Source organism: Pelecanus crispus, chromosome 1 (assembly GCF_030463565.1).
Source record: "Pelecanus crispus isolate bPelCri1 chromosome 1, bPelCri1.pri, whole genome shotgun sequence".
Lineage (NCBI taxonomy): Eukaryota > Metazoa > Chordata > Aves > Pelecaniformes > Pelecanidae > Pelecanus > Pelecanus crispus.
In genome coordinates, this window is record NC_134643.1 from 86,734,141 (window position 1) to 86,750,333 (window position 16,193).

At 43.5% G+C, this 16,193-nt stretch overlaps 1 protein-coding gene across 1 annotated transcript; it reads right to left on the bottom strand.

The window, feature by feature from the left end:
• Positions 1-8,265: 8,265 nt before the first annotated feature.
• Positions 8,266-15,523, bottom strand: FOXM1 (forkhead box M1). The gene is made up of 8 exons (XM_009490337.2): positions 14,974-15,523; positions 13,697-13,845; positions 13,256-13,477; positions 12,708-12,836; positions 12,069-12,113; positions 11,096-11,165; positions 10,463-10,644; positions 8,266-9,318 (listed from the first exon to the last, which is right to left on the bottom strand). The coding sequence occupies exons 1-8, from the start codon at positions 15,521-15,523 to the stop codon at positions 8,266-8,268; spliced, it is 2,400 nt and encodes a 799-aa protein (XP_009488612.2).
• Between the last annotated feature and the right edge of the window lie 670 nt (positions 15,524-16,193).

A 16,193-nucleotide genomic window follows, 5' to 3' on the forward strand; every position in this document is an offset into this window, starting at 1 on the left:
AGGAAGACAGAGGGATGTGTTATGACCCCAAGGATTTGATGGATAACAGTGACGGTTTAACAATGTAATTTTATTTTAAATTATAAATACTGTGTTCCTTTGGTTTCTTAGCCTTTAGGCTACATTTGTACATCCTATCACCCAGCTGTTCTTTGCATTCTTGATGGCTAGGCTTTAGCATGATTTGAATGACAACTGAGATTATCTCATGATCTCCTGACTCCAGCAATCAAGAGTTTAATAAAAACAGCAAACAAATCACAACTGAGATTCAGCTATGGGAAATGGCAAAACAGCTCTTATCATTACAGTATGCCAATCCCAGGGGTATGCACAGCAGAGTGCAGACTGTCAAGCACTAATTAGCTACAGGGTAGAACTTCTGATCTCAGACCATTCTGTGGCATTGATATCATTATTTGCAAATATTTGGAAAAGCATATTGATGCTGAAAGCATCTTCAGTGATCCCACAAGTTGCAAGCGATGCACTTCATGGTGTCAGTGCTGCTGCATTCCTGACTTTTCTCCCCCTCCTATCATTGGATGCTAAATACATCAAACACTGCTAATTGTCCAAAATTTTAAGGCTACATTGTGATTTGAATTCATAAAAGAATGACAAGGGTTCCAAGTGGCCTTTCAAGCAGAAGAAGAGAGTGATTAAGACGTGTAGAAAATGAGAGGAGGGGCTGAGAGGGAGTGGGTGAAGGTCTACAAAGAGCAAGTTCATGTGCACTAAAATCATCTAGCGGGCAGGGTAGGGATTTGGAGGCTGGGGATCATCCTGGTCTGCATGTAAAGACTTGAGGTTGTGAAGCAAAATGTAGAGACACCTGCTCTCCTGGGAGACTATTTCCGACAGAAACTCTGCAAACATGAAAGCCCTATTCAGAGGCCTGGCAGGACTACTGATGGCCTGAAACATGGAGCATCATGGTTTTTCCCAGCATCTGAGTCCTAACTTGTAACATGCCCCCTGTCAAGAGAGGGAGAAGTAAAGGAGAAGACAAAGACTGCATATGGAGCAAAGATGAAATAGGGTGTGGTCATGGGGAACCTGAGAAAGAGAGAGAACTGAGAGTGTCTAAATGGAGAGACAGAAGTAGCACAGATTATGTATGGGCACTTCCAGCCTACAAGAAATAGCCCTAAGAGGATGACGGAGCTCTTGACAACAATTATTCTTATTCAAGTTTCATGTATGTGACTTGGCAATGCCTGAAGCAATTCCTCCTCTAGTTACCTCTCTGTGTGTAACAACAGCTAAGCAGGGAAAACTTCAACTGCCCCAAGCAAGAGCTTTTCTAAAGTGAAGCTTAACGTGGAAAATGCATGTTGATAATTCAGGACAGATTATACCACAAGAGTCATATAACTACCCCTAAGTCGAGTATTTCAGGGCTTAACAATATACATGCATTATCCAGAATAGAAATTGCAGTTGGAATTCCATACCATTCCACAATCCAAAATAACTTTGTGCATAGACAAACATGTAATCTCAGAATTCAGAAAAAAATATAAGTAATCTAAACATGTTACTCCATGAGAAAAACATAGAGTTGAGATGGGGTGTTCTGGCCTGTGGTGTAATGATACTATCCAAAACTTTGCCCTTATTAAAATTTACACAAAAATACATAAAATGTGAAAGAATACAGTACACCAAGAAAAGATACCATATGGGTAGTGAAAAAAAAGTATTCTATAGAAAATGTTAGCAATATGAAGAGATTCCTCTGGTGTCCAGTGAAGATGAGGGTTTTTTGGTCTTGTTGGAAAATGGGTCTATGCGTATTCCAAACAGTCCTGGTTCTAATAAGCCAGTGTCTTGTTTGTAACCACAGATGAATAGAACAAAACTTAACCTTCTACAAGTTACATTACTAAATAAACAAAGGCTCTATTGGCAGCAACCTCCTATCTGTCCATGAGAAGGTAACAGAGACCAACAGCAGGGAACATAAGCCATCCATGTCTGACTGTAGTTTAATAATAATTTGTGCCAATTGTTTTGCTTGACTTTCTTAAATAATGTCATTAAATGTTTCTGGTTTTAAATAGGGTACATAAAAAAAGGGACGCAAACATGGAGGATAAATCCGATTATATACCTTCTATGCAAACAGTTTACTAGTGTGCTCTATGTAATGACTTCCCACAGATTTTGAGGTGTGGAATAGGTTCTGCTTTGCATAATCTTTTGCCTGTATTGGTAAACTGTGTATCAGGGTATTTATCATCTTTATTTTTCCAAGAAAAGTTGTAACTGAAACTCAAGGACAAATGTGTCCTTTGAACTGCATCAGCAATTCAGATTCATGGCCTTTACTTTCTAAAACTCTGCTTGTATCAAAGCAAGAAACCAGTCTGAGATGACTAGTGAAGCAGGACACTTTCTTCTTAATCTCAGGCAGCTAATACTTTGTTATACCCTGAATATCTTTTTATCCAGTTGTATCTCACCTCTCCTGGAAAAAGGGGAGGGTGGATGGAGGCTATTTCTGTTCAGGAACAAGCTCACATTTCTCAAGCCTGTCATTTTGCTCTCTGAATCCATAATGCATTTTAAAGAATAAGTCAGGTATTTTACTAAAAAGGAAATTTCCATCTTTGTTTAGAACTAGACTGCCCTCTGGTAGAAATGGAGGCCTGACACCCTCACAAAAAGATTGCTGGGTTGTAAAACAGGGTCTCTTTCTTCCATATGAGGAAGGGCTCGAGTTCTTCCTCCAGCAGCCAAGTTGCAAAAGCAAAAAGGTGGCAATCATCTTTACTCACCTCGTGTCAGGGGGCATCCAGTCCTTTTCAGCTGACAAAATGGAGTAGGAGGAACACCATTCAACTGGTGAAGAGGAATTACCTTCCCCTTTGCATCTGTCGCACTTCTTGCCAGGCATAGAGCAGAATTTTCAGAAGAGCAGAGCATCCACAGCATTTGCTGGCTCCCTGTAGATTTGTGTGTCCCAGATCCTTTGAAAATTGTATCTTAAATTAATGTTTTCATTCACTGGCTGGAAGGTGTTAAACAGCCTGCTCTGTTATCAGAACTCAAGGACATTCTTGGGCTGCTCCTGCATGTTCCTCAGAGAAGACCTGGGGAGTGCTACAAAAAGGGTGTGAAGAACTGTGCCTACCTGCTCTTGAGCTACAACAGATTCATGAGAAGACAAGAAGTATTGCTCTGCTCTTGCTGAAGGAGGATGGACAGAGGCATCCACCATCTTACAAGATCACACCTCTACACTATAGTCCAAATACTGAGCTTGCAGAGGGACAGGTGATACCTGCCTTCTGGCCTCTTTTCTCCTCTGTATACATCTCCTCTGTTCTGAGCCTACTTCATTGGTCTGCTCTCGAACATACAACTCTTCAATTCTTTGCCTGCTTACAACTCCCGACACAGACCTCCTGTTCCCTGTGAACTGCCAACTTGACACTGCCCTGACACACCTATCCCAAATGCCTGAAGTAAGATCTTTATTCACAAAGCCTTAATCATGTTCCCCATTCTTCCTTACAAAATGCTTCTTTTTCCCCTCCTATTACTGTCATGTGGCAGCCAAGCCTTTTACCTGGTTACAACCATAGATCTCTTTTGAGAGACACTCTTTTTGACAACACTGTCAAACTGCTTCATTGCTGTCACTTGCTGAGCAAGTGTGACTTGATATGTCCCATCTTATTCCCAAGCCAGACTAAAGCTTCAAGTGAGCACCCCAGATCAGAAGTAAAGATGAAGGTATGTGGTGGAGCTATTGCAGGGAGGACATTGGTATTCTTTTGGTTGGGGTTAGTTGTAAACCCTGCACCTCCGCCTGCTCACAAGCAGGAAAAGGGTAGATAGATAGTCCTGTACAATTTCCAGAGGACCTCTGATTTCAAAATGTACAGTTACTCACTGAAAAGGGTTGCAGATGGAGACACTGGCAAAAAGCATGGCCTTTTCCTATGGAAATGCTGCTGCTGTTGTAGTGTTGCCCAAGAGCTGTGCTGTTTCAAAGCAGAGGCATAACAGGAGCATCTTTCCTGGGGGAGGTTATCAATAATCTTTATTCTTGGACGATGCTGCTGTGCAACCTGTTCTGTCTGTGCCAAAAGCTGGGGGGGGGGGGGGGGGGGGGGGGCAGGGAACCACACTTTCTATCCCATGATGCAATTACCTATATGCTTCTACCCGTCTGAGTCACCTGTATACAGTGCCCCAAACTGCATAAACTTCAGTGTATGCTCTACTCCTACACAGGATGCTGTTGCTGTGCCTTAATGCAGTGCCCTGTTGCCTTCTGGTCTGTGTCTGGTATGGTCTTCTAGTATTTTTTCACCAGCTCCTGACAGAAGGCAACTGTTCTTCCTCAAAGTCTCAGTGCTGTCTCCTGATAATGGGGTTGAGGACTGGGGCAAGACCAGGCCCAGCAGTCCTTCAGTGCAGGTTCAACTGGTCTGAGCTGAACACAGGGTGATTGCAGACTGGTTCTTGCTGTTTGGAGGCTGTATCTGTCCAAAGGGAAAGGCAGTTCAGAGTGTTCTATTCTTGGACAGGTGTACTTCTGTGTCTTTCTTCGACTCAGCTAATTCCTGCAGAACAGAGGCTGACAGCGATATCAGTGCTCAGCTCTGAGCACTGAACATATGCTTTTGCATAATGGAGAGGAAAATGGGCTTGTGCTCAAGGTCTCTACTACACATCCAACCTGATTGCAGAAGAATTTCTGTCCTGCTCAATCAACTCCCTGCTCTGCCCATGTAACTCAAGTTCAATAATTGGCTCCCCATGGTCCAAAATAATGCCTTTGGTTTTGTTTCTCACACAGTGTTTTACTCCTGTCTGGCAGCTCCCTCATCTTGTTGTTCTAGCCTTTGGTTCATGAAAACATTTTCAAAACACAACACTCCTACTCTGCAGCCCTGCTTCCACCGTTCCCACCATGACCTCGCTGCATATGCCTCTAGCACTTGCCTGAAAATACAAAGTGCTTGAGTTCCAGGTGTCTTACTTGTCTGTCACTTCACTCCTGAGCAATGGCACCCTTGAACAGCCCAGCTGTTCAAATATAGGACACCTAAGCAATGACCTCCAGCAACAAACTGCCAATTTAATCTGACATCCTCCAAACAGCTGCTTTTCTGAGTGACAAGAAGTGCAGCTCAACCCTTCTCTGCCTCATGCCATGCTTATCTGCCTTCCAACACCTGATCACATTTAATCTTGCAGAACTTCTGCAGGCTAGGCCTGGGATATTAAGAGCAAGTGTCCTTTGTGACAAGAGATGTGAAAGTTCTTATTGCCAAAGATGCAAATATCCATGACTTCCACACTTGAAACACTTCTTTTCATAGTAGTTTACATGCTGCAACAACTCATTCCCATAAATAGTGGCATGTAAATACCAGCAGGGAAAGAACAGAAGGAGAAGCCAAGACTTACAATTTTCAACAAGCTGGCTGCAGTCACTCAGACGCTGGTGTGGTAGCTTTATAGCTTTTTGTACAACTTTAGAGTGATGAATGTAACAGGATGAAATTAAGGAAAGGATCCAGGCAGCATATCAGGAAAACATTTGCAGATGGAGAGAAATAATGTAGTCTTCCTGAGGGTTTTGATGAAATCTTCACCAAGTGAGGCTTTGAATTAAGTTGGGCAAAACACTGGGAAATCTGCTGTGGGAGTAGTAGGTAGGACTGCTTAATGGGATTTTTTTCTGTTGTTCCCCCCACCTTTTTTGATATAACTGACCTCTAGCAGGAATTCCACTGGAATACTTAGCAGGAGGGGAAACTAGCCTTTTGGCACTACTATGTTAAAAATGTAATGTGAGGTGGCCATCAAAGCACCTCAGCTGACAGGGACAGCAAGGGATCACCCACCTGGAACTGACACCATCCCATCATCCCAAGGACAAGAGCATTTAATAATTTGCTGGAGACATGATCCTTAGCTAGCTGGCTCTTGGATGTCAGTTGTGTGTACACCTCTCAGGAGCAAGAAGTGAGGTGAAGGGGAGACAGGATGTCTTGAGATACCCAAGTAGAGTGCTGACAGCTGTGTAACATATTAGCAGAATGCGTGCCACAAACCACAAAGTGGGCCTCTTCTGCAGCCTCATGACCACAATCTTGCCTTCTGTCTGCAGCTCTTCTTCCCGCTGGGCTAGACCTAGGTTTATGGATTTTTCCCTCAGCTCTCCTCCCTGAAGACAGCGTGCTTTCGTCAGTTTGATGATTCCTGATGATGATTTCAATCCAGGCTGGAGGACATGAACTCCTTGCTAGAGGACATTTGCAGAGAAGGAATCAAGACCTCCTGCCCTCGCACACAGTATTAGCAAATCAATCCTAAACAAAATAACACTTAAGAGACTACTAGCACCCAACAGTTCTTAGTCCTAAAGCTTTCTGAAGTTCTTTCTTATTTCCTGTTCAGAGGCAAGGAAACCCTGAGACTCAGTCAGAAGTGATTGAACTTGAACTTCTAATCACTAACAGAAGTCTTCTGGTCTGAAATTCACATGGCAGCCCAGTAAAACATTTTTCATTGTTGGCCTCAAGCCAAGCAGTCATTTGTGCTATGCAGACAGAAATGCAGATCAGGGAGTCCAATATTCCTCCCCAAAAAAACTGAAATAATAATCAACACAAAGTGCTTGAAACATCTTCTGAGGGCAAATAACCTCTAACAAGCACGTGAGCTAACTGCAGTTCTGAAAACCACAAACATCTAAATCTCATTTTGTGTTCATAAGGGAAGGCAGAAATACAGATTTTTGAGTGAGGCTGGTTTTGCATTTACAAAATACAGAAACTAGTCTGCTGGTGGTGTTCCGATGTTTTAGGCTAAGTCAGTATGTTTCTGACTTGTAAAGTCAGGATTTACCCATGAACAGCAGGAAAAAGTGTATTATATGAAGCAAGGGGTTGAGCAACCAAATCTAATGTGGTGTGGCCAACACAGCCTGAGGACTACTGAAAATGTCCTGATGATCGCTTACTCAGTGATCACAGAAGACACACACATTAGACAAGCAAAAAGCAGTTGTTCATGCTATGGCTCAGCCTGAGCATGCTGCTAAGAGTGAAGGCAGTAAAGACAATACTCAGCTGTGTTCCCACAGAAGCTTTATTGAGTATGTAGATACATGAGCCATCATTTGTCTGTAGGCAGAAGGATCCGGTCTCTTCCATGGCAATTTCTTCTTTTGACATGAGTTCTAGAGAATTGGGATGAGTTGTCCTATTGCACCAAGAGAAAACATACCTTGTGTTTCCAGAAGTCACTTTTCAGTGGAAGTATCAGCGTTTGGTTTATAGGTTCTTTTTTACATTTTCAACTGATGATTGTAATGAGGGCAGCTTAACCATTCAATGGAAGTCCATCTTACTGCAACAGTGACTCTACCTAGTTCTCTAGATGCATAATAATAGGACTCTGGAACCAGAAGAGCTTATACAGCTTGATCCAAGCTCTTCACCATTCCAGCCTGGGAAAAGAAAGCCAAACCAAGATTTTATGCTGCAATCCAGATAACAACCTGTTTTCAGTTTGACTTGAGTCACATATGGGTGATTTTTCAGATCTTTGCCACAGCAACCTTCAAAACAGCCTAGACCAATGTGTTTCTGAAGTCAAAGAAAAAAAAAAAAAAAGTATTTTTGGCACTCATCTAGGGTAGAAGAATACAGGAGATGTGGAACATATGGACAACACTCTAAGTCAAACCCTTTACCAGCCCAAATATTCCCATAACCCTACAAGAATAAAATTATTATTATTATAATTAAGAGCTAATTTAAGGAATGTACAGTATTTACAGCCACTAAAACTACACAGAATATACTTAGCAATAAGAGAACAAAGTAAAGGGAAGTAAGGACAGAGCTAGGAGGAAGTTCCCAGGCTCTCTCCTATTGTACATAACCGAGGAGTGCATCTATTTCCTCTGATACCTTGAGTAGCAAATGCCATTCAGGCCCTACCTAGATGTTCTCTTGATAACCTCTCTGCAGGGACTCTCATCTCTAGCACAAGGTTAGAGAGGTTCTATCTTGTTCCACATAAATAGTCTATTGTAGCTTATAAAGGGAACTCATAGCAGCCAATGGGCCTGTCTCCCAGCTTAGCAGGAGTCAATAATGCCCTCTGTTCCCATGAATGTGGGAATTAAGTCAAAAGCAGACAGTCGTCTTAAACTATGTGAACAGATCTCAGAAGAGTAGAGTGCTTTCTGTAATATCAGAACAAGCCAAATTCAGCCCTCAGGCCAGTTTACTTCAGTTCAGGTATGAGCTGAGACCAACTAATGTCCGTTCCTAAGTTTTCATCCTCAAGACCAGGAAAGCTGATATCTAGAAGGATTTTGCTCAGGCTGTCATTCATGGTGTCCAGGATCAGGCCCTCCATGAGTGACCGGTTTTCAGTAAAGCCAGAGGCTGGCAGTTCAATAGATGATTGCTTAGTAGACTCATGAATAAAAGCTGGAGAGCTTGTGAGGGGAGCATGCACCATGTCACTGGATTCTGTATTGAGCAGTTCCCGAGGGGACTCAAAGAGGGGATTTTTAAGGGGCGTGCTGTTAAAACCCAGCAAGTCCTGGTTCTCCTGGAGGGGTGTGAATGGCAGCTGAAGGGTTCTCACTGGACTGAAGTCCAGCTCATGACTTCCCTTGGCTAAGGATGCAGACTTCCAGGGGTCAAGGCCCCCTAGTGGGGGAGTAGTAGTTGCTGAGACTTTGCTGGGGGTGGAAGAAACCGGTAATTTGCTGAACATCTCCTTGACTGGTGTTTTAAAGGGCCCCTCTTCCGCCTGCGAGCAGCTGAGCTGTGATACATTCTCAAGAGGCTGGCTTTCCTGCAGGAAAGGAGGGTCTGCCCCTAACCGGAAAGGGTCAAAGCTATTGCTTTCTGGCAAAACAAGGACAGGCTCTTCTGAGCAAGGCAGTGCTAGGCGTTGTTTCCTTCTGGATCTGCCCATTTCCCGCCTTTCCCGCCTCTTTATAACTAATGTGTCAGAAACACCCTTAGATGGTGACTTCAGTATGGTGAATTGTTTCTTCTCCTTTGTGGATGAGACTTGGAGGAACAAGCCTGGCTCTTCTTTTACCGTTAGGGTTGAGGCAAAGGGGGACAGCCAGTCATCCAGTTGAGAGCCTTCTTCCTCCTTTATACAGATGCTCTCAGGGAAAGAAGCCGATTCCTCACCAGGCTGAGAGCTGCTCTCCTTTAGGGAATGGGTTGGGGAAAATAAACCTTCATCACATTGACTCTCCTCCTTGACAGCAGCCATGGGTAAAGAGGATGACTCTTCTGTAGACAGCGACATCTACGAAGAAACACAAGTGATATGCAGTCAGTAAGCAAGGATCTAACCCACCCAAAATCCAAATGATAGTGGAAGAAAAGAAAGACTGGCACTTATAGACAGCAGAACAGGTTAAGAGGAGGATATTCAGAAAGCAGTAACTATAACAACAGATAGACACTGATCTCTGTGTGAGGTTGATACACAGAAGCCTACAGATCATATGGGAAGGATTTTACCTCAGTGACTGGAAGTCATGCCCTTCAGAGCACTTCTGCTATGAGGAACTTCTAGGAGTACAGGCAGAAAGAGAGCTGACTATTTCTGGAAAAGTGTAACCCCTTTGATTTCTCCTTACACTATCTACATGTGAAATAACAAAATGAATGAGAACAGCTTTCCCAGAAACTAAGGGAAAGGAAAAGAAAAAAAAATGAGGTTATCAAAAGAAAAAGAACACAGGGGAAAGATAAATCATAGCAGGAGAGAACATAAAGCAGCAGGCACACAAAGGAAAATAGGATTATGGTTAGACAGGATGGAAGAAGTTAAAGCTTTATAATGTCTAAGCATCAGTGAGTGAGCCGTCAGTGAGATGCCAAGAGAAAGACCTGTTTGACAGCTGTTTTTCTTGAGCCCAGAATAACTGGGAACTCCACAGAATTAGCAAACAGCAGGTACTGAAAACATCTGGGAAGAGACTACATGCAAATAAATGCTCTTTCAGAAGAAGTTCCCTATGTTACGTGTGTCTTCAGAGCTATCAAAAATCTGAATGTTTGAGGGCAGAACTAAGCCATTTCTCACATTTCTTCACACATTCAAGCAGTAGAGAAAAATTGCCTTGATCAATCCATAGGGCCCCCTCCTCTAGTGAATTACAGTAACATCCTTACAGCAAGTCAACTAGCAGGTAACAGTCACTGTAGAAACAGACAAGAACAGCAAGGATTGTCACTGGCTAGTTCATTAATATGAGCTTAGAATTTCAGAGCACCTAGTAAAGATGCACAAAGGAACCATATGAAGAACAGGGTCCACAGAAGGCAAGAACTATAAGAAAGAAAAAAGAAAACAAACAAACAAAAACCCCACTACACACAAACCACGCCTCCTCCTCCCAAAGGGCCAAACCAGAAAACCCTCAGAAAAACAAGAAGCCAACCTTTGGAGCAATGCGCACACGCTTATTGCTCCGGAAAGCCTCTGAGCCGTTGAGTGTTGCTCCCTGTGCCATGGATAGAGGAACCTTCATAGAAGGCTGCAAGACAAGAGGCTGACTCAAAGGAAACTGGATTGGAACCAGGTAGGAGTTGATGCGAGGGAGCAAAGGCTTCATCTTTCGTCCTGGAAGGCAAAAGAATGGACTCACTAACCTCTTGCCCTTCCTCTACTACATCCTGAAACCCAGACATCTAACAGGAAGTCCTTCTAAATACGCCAAAATAAACATCCGACCAGACATAGGCTCACCTGCCTTCTCTGCTAATTTTGAGGATACAAATCCCAAGCCAGAAGGCCTGATGAACAAGAAAATAGTCCTTCATACAGATCTTAGCCCTCAAGTGGGGGCAAGCTCTGCTCTCACTCCATTTGAGTACCCAATCCCCTCCATCTCCCCATCACATCCTCTCTCAGACACAGCAATACTGCCTTCAGCTCCAAACCTGACAATAGGAAGCCTAAAAGCTGGCAAACCTGGATAACAATTTCCACTTTTATTCCTAAGGGAATGTGGGAGAGTGCCCCAGATTTATGGGGCTGATTCTCTTTGGCCTAGGCTGATGTAGACACTCACGTGCATTCTGGGGTTCAGTTTTGCTGCTTCCCATGTTCTTCTGGGGATCAGGAAGATGTCGCTTTTGCTGCTGCAGTCATTATGAAATAAGAAAGAGAAAAGGTTTAAAGAGAAGAATACATCTTTATTTCTGCTGCCTCATTCAGAACTGCGAATCCAGAAGCCTGTGCTGCACTAATACAGACAGAGCGGCTGTTAGCATCCAACACTCATGCCGGCTCTATCTCTGTGCCACTTGCTGGTTTGCAGCCATGCCATCTCAAAGCTGGCTGCCAACCAAAAGCTGTGTAGAAAAAAAAAAGAGGTGGCATGACAGAGCTGCTCCGGCTGCGGACTCTACTGCAGAAGTGACCTGGTTTCGGTGTCCTCAGTGCCTGACGAAAGGTGAATAGGATAGCTTTATTGTATATTGGATCTCTATACAAACCATAGACCAGATAAATGTTCAAGTGGAATACCAGAGGCAACAGAGGAATTGGAAGTCTAAGCAGACGGAAAGAAGGCCAGGGCTGTAGCCATGGCAAAAAAGCATTTGATTGGCTGCTTGCAAATCTGTCATTGTTAAAACTGCTGAATGCAAGAGAGATGGCAAACAAGTTCATCCTTCTGAGAAGCACAATGCAGCTGAGCCCCAGAACAGATTGGGACTGCTGCCATGGAGAAAATGGGATTATACCAGAGATCCCTGAATGGGCTTGTTGTCTGAAGCCTGTTGGCGCCCACTGCAGCCTACTTCAGCAGTAGACTTCTAGTTGCTCAAAGCTGTACAGCCCTACCAGCTGTAGAGAGAGCATATCATCTGAAGGCAATTAACCTTTGGCTCGACTCCTTTTCCCAAAAAGGGTGTGCATGGAGCTGTGTGACTAGGTGCAGCAGTGACCCAGTCCCCCTCCCCGAGCCTCTTGTCCTTTCCTTCAGTGACTGGCAAGAGGAGAATGGAAGCCCAAGCCCCGAGCCAGAGGGTAAGTCTTACTGATTCAGAGTGCTCAGGCGATGTTGGTGACCCCAAGTCCAGCGGCTGGTGGCAGCAAGGCATTGAGAGGGAGAAAAATAAGATGAAGTTACCAACCAAAGGGGGAACAAATGGGACATTTTAACCTTGTATAATCTGAGCAAAGAAGAGTCAATCTGCCCACCCACTGCAGAAAACACAGAAGAGCCTAAACACGCCTATACCAGACTCAAAAGTTCTGTTTCTCCCATAGAATGGTACTTCTGTTGGTACTAAAATATCTAGCTGGGGTAGGGCAATTCCATCCTATGACTGTCTAATCAAACAGCATAGGAACTCCTGGTTGACTTCAGTGGAAAGCTTCTCACTAGGAATTTGACTCAGGCCCATGGGAAGAGATTGAACAAGCTCACTATTACATTTGGCACACCGTCTGAAGAATAAACACATCCCCACAGAAGCTCTAGTTTGTATGTGCAGCCACAGCACCTTTTCTTTCAAATACAGAGCTTGTCTATTTGTCAAGTGACTGAATCAAGCTTCTACAAAAAGGCTGATGTCAAAGCAGCTTAACTTCCCTGTTAAAATAAGGTGCATCTGGCTAGTATGGCATTTAGGAACTGGATAGGCTATCCCATTTTCTTTGCATGATGCACTCACCTTAAATACCTGGTCCAATGTTAGGCAACGGTTTGCATCAGGGTGAATAGTCCAGAACGAGATTTTACCATTAGCAGATGTCTCACGGACAAACATATCATGAAGGGACAGGTTGTGCCGGATGGAGTTCTGGAGAGAAAGGAGTGACGTGGAGGTTGAAAAACAGTAGTTTTGTTATCAGTACAGCAGGGCCTACCCAAGACATGACTGCCCTGGCAGAGGGATTACATTCCAAAGTCTAGACAACATAGACCTTCATATTCATTGCATACCCAGCCCACCCTGTCATCAGTCTCTTACTGTATTTACTGTTGAGATCCCTATTCTTACTCCAGTGATCAAACATCCCATCATCTTGCCTAAGTGGAATGAGAAAAGGGATACAAGAAGTGAAACAGGGAATATCTGGAATGAGAGAGTATTTGGGGTGGAGTGTTTAAATTAATTTCCATCTTACTCTGCAGGCTTGGGAACAACTTTTCATTTTCATCCAGAAAGCTTATAATACCACCCTGTGGCCCGCAGCAACTTGAGGGCCTGCTTGTTACCTTCCAACCTGGCTTAGCCACGTGTTTAAAATACGGAAAATGATCCTCAATCCAGGTATAGATGTCCTTCAGAGTCATACGCTTCTTCTCAGTGCTGTTGATGGCAAACTGGATCATGGCCATGTAGGAGTAAGGAGGTCGTTCTGATACTGAATCCTGCCATGAGGAGGAGGTGGCGGCAGCAGCAGTAGGAATAGCAGCAGCAGCAGAATCCTCTTCAGTCTGAGAGACAGAAGGAATGATACATGAGTGCTCACAAAGTTGACAAAAAGGGCCATGGGACATCCCTGGATCCTCCAGGTTCTGCTGTTCAAATCAGTAAAGGCCAAACTCAGGTTACTTAAAGATGGTGATGCCGAGTTCTTGCAAGTCTTCTTATCCATGTGGCTTACTTCCCTATCAAAAGCATTAGTGCACACTCTGTTGTCTTCCCCTGCTTACCTTGATTCTTTCCCGCAGAGGCATCTGGTTCTCTTTCTCCGTGTCTTGCTTCACAGAACAGGGACTTAGCCCATCAGATCTCATCTTCCCCAGCCACTGGATGTTAGTGAGACTATTGTCCAACACAGAGCTCATTGTCTCGCCACTGCCTGTTGGGATAACAAGCCCATAGCTCTGCTTACTCACAAGTAACCCTCTTCCCCCTCTCAAGTGCCAAAAGGAAGCCAGTAGTCACACTTCTAAAAGAGGTACCCCTGTCTCAAGATAGGGACAAGATGGTATTGCAATGCTAACATTTCTTGTGGAAGGAATTCAACCTTAAATTCCTGATTTCGTATGAATCTGCCCAATTTCTGAAAAAAGCTGCAGCCTTAAAAACAAACATTCAAACCATACTATTGCTCTCAACAATGTCATACATTGTCTCAACAGGACAATGTTGATCCAGTACTTCAAGAATTCAAGTATTTTTAGCTAAAGGATGAATCTAATAAGCAGAGGCCAAGGAAGGTGGTGACAAACTCCAACTGAAAGACCTAGCACAAGACCCAAGTCAGAAGCTCAGACGTCTCCAGATTTTTGAACTGCAGCAATGAAAACTAACATAGTTTTGTTATTTCTGGTGAAGCTGGTTGTAGCATGCAGCTATTGCAGCAGTCTATGGGTTCCTGTCAGACAGCACTATATGTGGGATAAGATTTACTACAGCCCAAAAACTACATAGCTACTTGAAGTTGCAAATACAAATTTTATCTGAGCTGTGTTTCAAAGTAATATCCATCCCACTTCTAACATTTATTCAGCAGCTTCATGAGATGGACAAGGAGGAAACAGACTTGCCACTTGGTTATTAAAGGATGGGAATCATCTCTTTTTCAAAGCTGTAGGCCTGTATGTTTTGTCACTGACTAGGGTACTCTATGTTAGTCTTGAATTCATAACCCTTTTGCTAAGTGAAACTTAGTCTTCTGTTCTTCTACACTTGATTTATCCTCAAGCCAGCCCTTCCTTTTTCCCCAGCACTAAAATTTTGCTTTGCTATACACCTTTATATGTCACCTCTTCCACCAAAAATATATCTACTAAGATCCTTCAGATTTCACTACATATGCATAGCTATGTAGGTTATTAGAATCAAATCTGTAGCTATTTTGTTAATTACAAAATAGCTGTTTTCATTACTGCATACTGAGGATCCAAGAGCTGCACTCACTGGCCCACTTCACATCTCTTTGTCTGTCTGTCAGGACAAAAAAAAAAGGGTAAAGATTACATACTGTTGCTCTGCTGTTCCTGTCCAACCACAGAATCAATTCCTGAATGCCAGAGCATTGTCCCTCCTGCAAGACCAGGTGTCTGTGTAACATTCTTGTTTCTTTCTTGACCATCTGCAGCCTTGGTTGCTGCACTAGGTTTCTTCTCTGATGGGAGATGCTGCAATTGTGTTGGACCTGCTGAACGGGACGTGCCCCCACTGCTAATGAGAATGAACTTGTTGGGCCCATTGTTGCCACATTCTTTTCCTTTTGCTGTCAGCGCCTCTATAATGCTCTGGATATCAGCATTTGTAGGGATGGCCACCACTTGTGTGTTGGGCATAGTAGGATGGTCAATTATCTTTATTCCTGCTGGGAATTTCTGCAGGCCACAGTCCATTTTGTCTCTGGGTTGGCTGTTGTGTTGTTCCTCCTGGCTGTGCTCCTGCTTAGGAGTCTTTTCATCCTGACCACTGTTCTCATCTCTTGCTGAAGTACTGGATGCATCTTTCTGTGGGAGGGTCAGTTTCCGTCTTTTGAGAATTAAGGGCCTGCGAGGGCTGGTCCTCATTATTGATCTATACAGTCACTCTCCATTGAAAGGGACAAGAACAAATCCTGCAAAACAAAAGATACAACATCAGAGTGCAGAGGGCAGGAAGAGCTAGGAAAAGCAGAGCAAATCACCACAGGCCTCCCACAGAGCACACATTCTCAGCAATTGCTACAAAGCTAGAAACAAGGAAGGAAAATAAAAAATGAAAACATTTAATAAGGTTGACAACGCTATTGGAAAATAGTACTGTACCTCCTTTATCCACAACTTGCGTTAAGCAAGACAGGAGAGATATTTGCAGCGTAGACAATTTGCATCACATGTTGGGAGCCACAGAGTATACAATAATGAGGAAAGTATGTACACGTGCTTTATAGAAAGGGAGACTAAGACTTAGCTGTAAAGTGACTTGACCAGCGTCAGCCAGCAAGCTGGAGGGGAGAGAAGTTAGAACATAGAAATAGCAGTCCTGATTCTCATATCTCATTGCTGTAATCAGCAGATCATGCAACCTGAGAGAAAGGGGAATTTAATAGATGTTTTAAGATCTGGGAAGCAGAGATTGTCCTGAACACGACAAAGGCACACAATAAATGCAGCAGAAGTTAGGTGCTTTAAAATAAATGTAAAGTAAATGCTTTAGTCAGTCCTTCTGTAGATTTGTTAAGAACCAGATAAACTCATC

Coding starts and splice junctions, on each gene's coding strand:
- FOXM1 (XM_009490337.2), bottom strand. CDS start 15,523: ATGAGGACCAGCCCTCGCAGGCCCTTAATTCTCAAAAGACGGAAACTG. Junction 13,478..13,696: donor CTCTGCGGGAAAGAATCAAG/GTAAGCAGGGGA, acceptor TCTGTCTCTCAG/ACTGAAGAGGATTCTGCTGC. Junction 12,837..13,255: donor TGGCTAAGCCAGGTTGGAAG/GTAACAAGCAGG, acceptor CTTTCTCTCCAG/AACTCCATCCGGCACAACCT.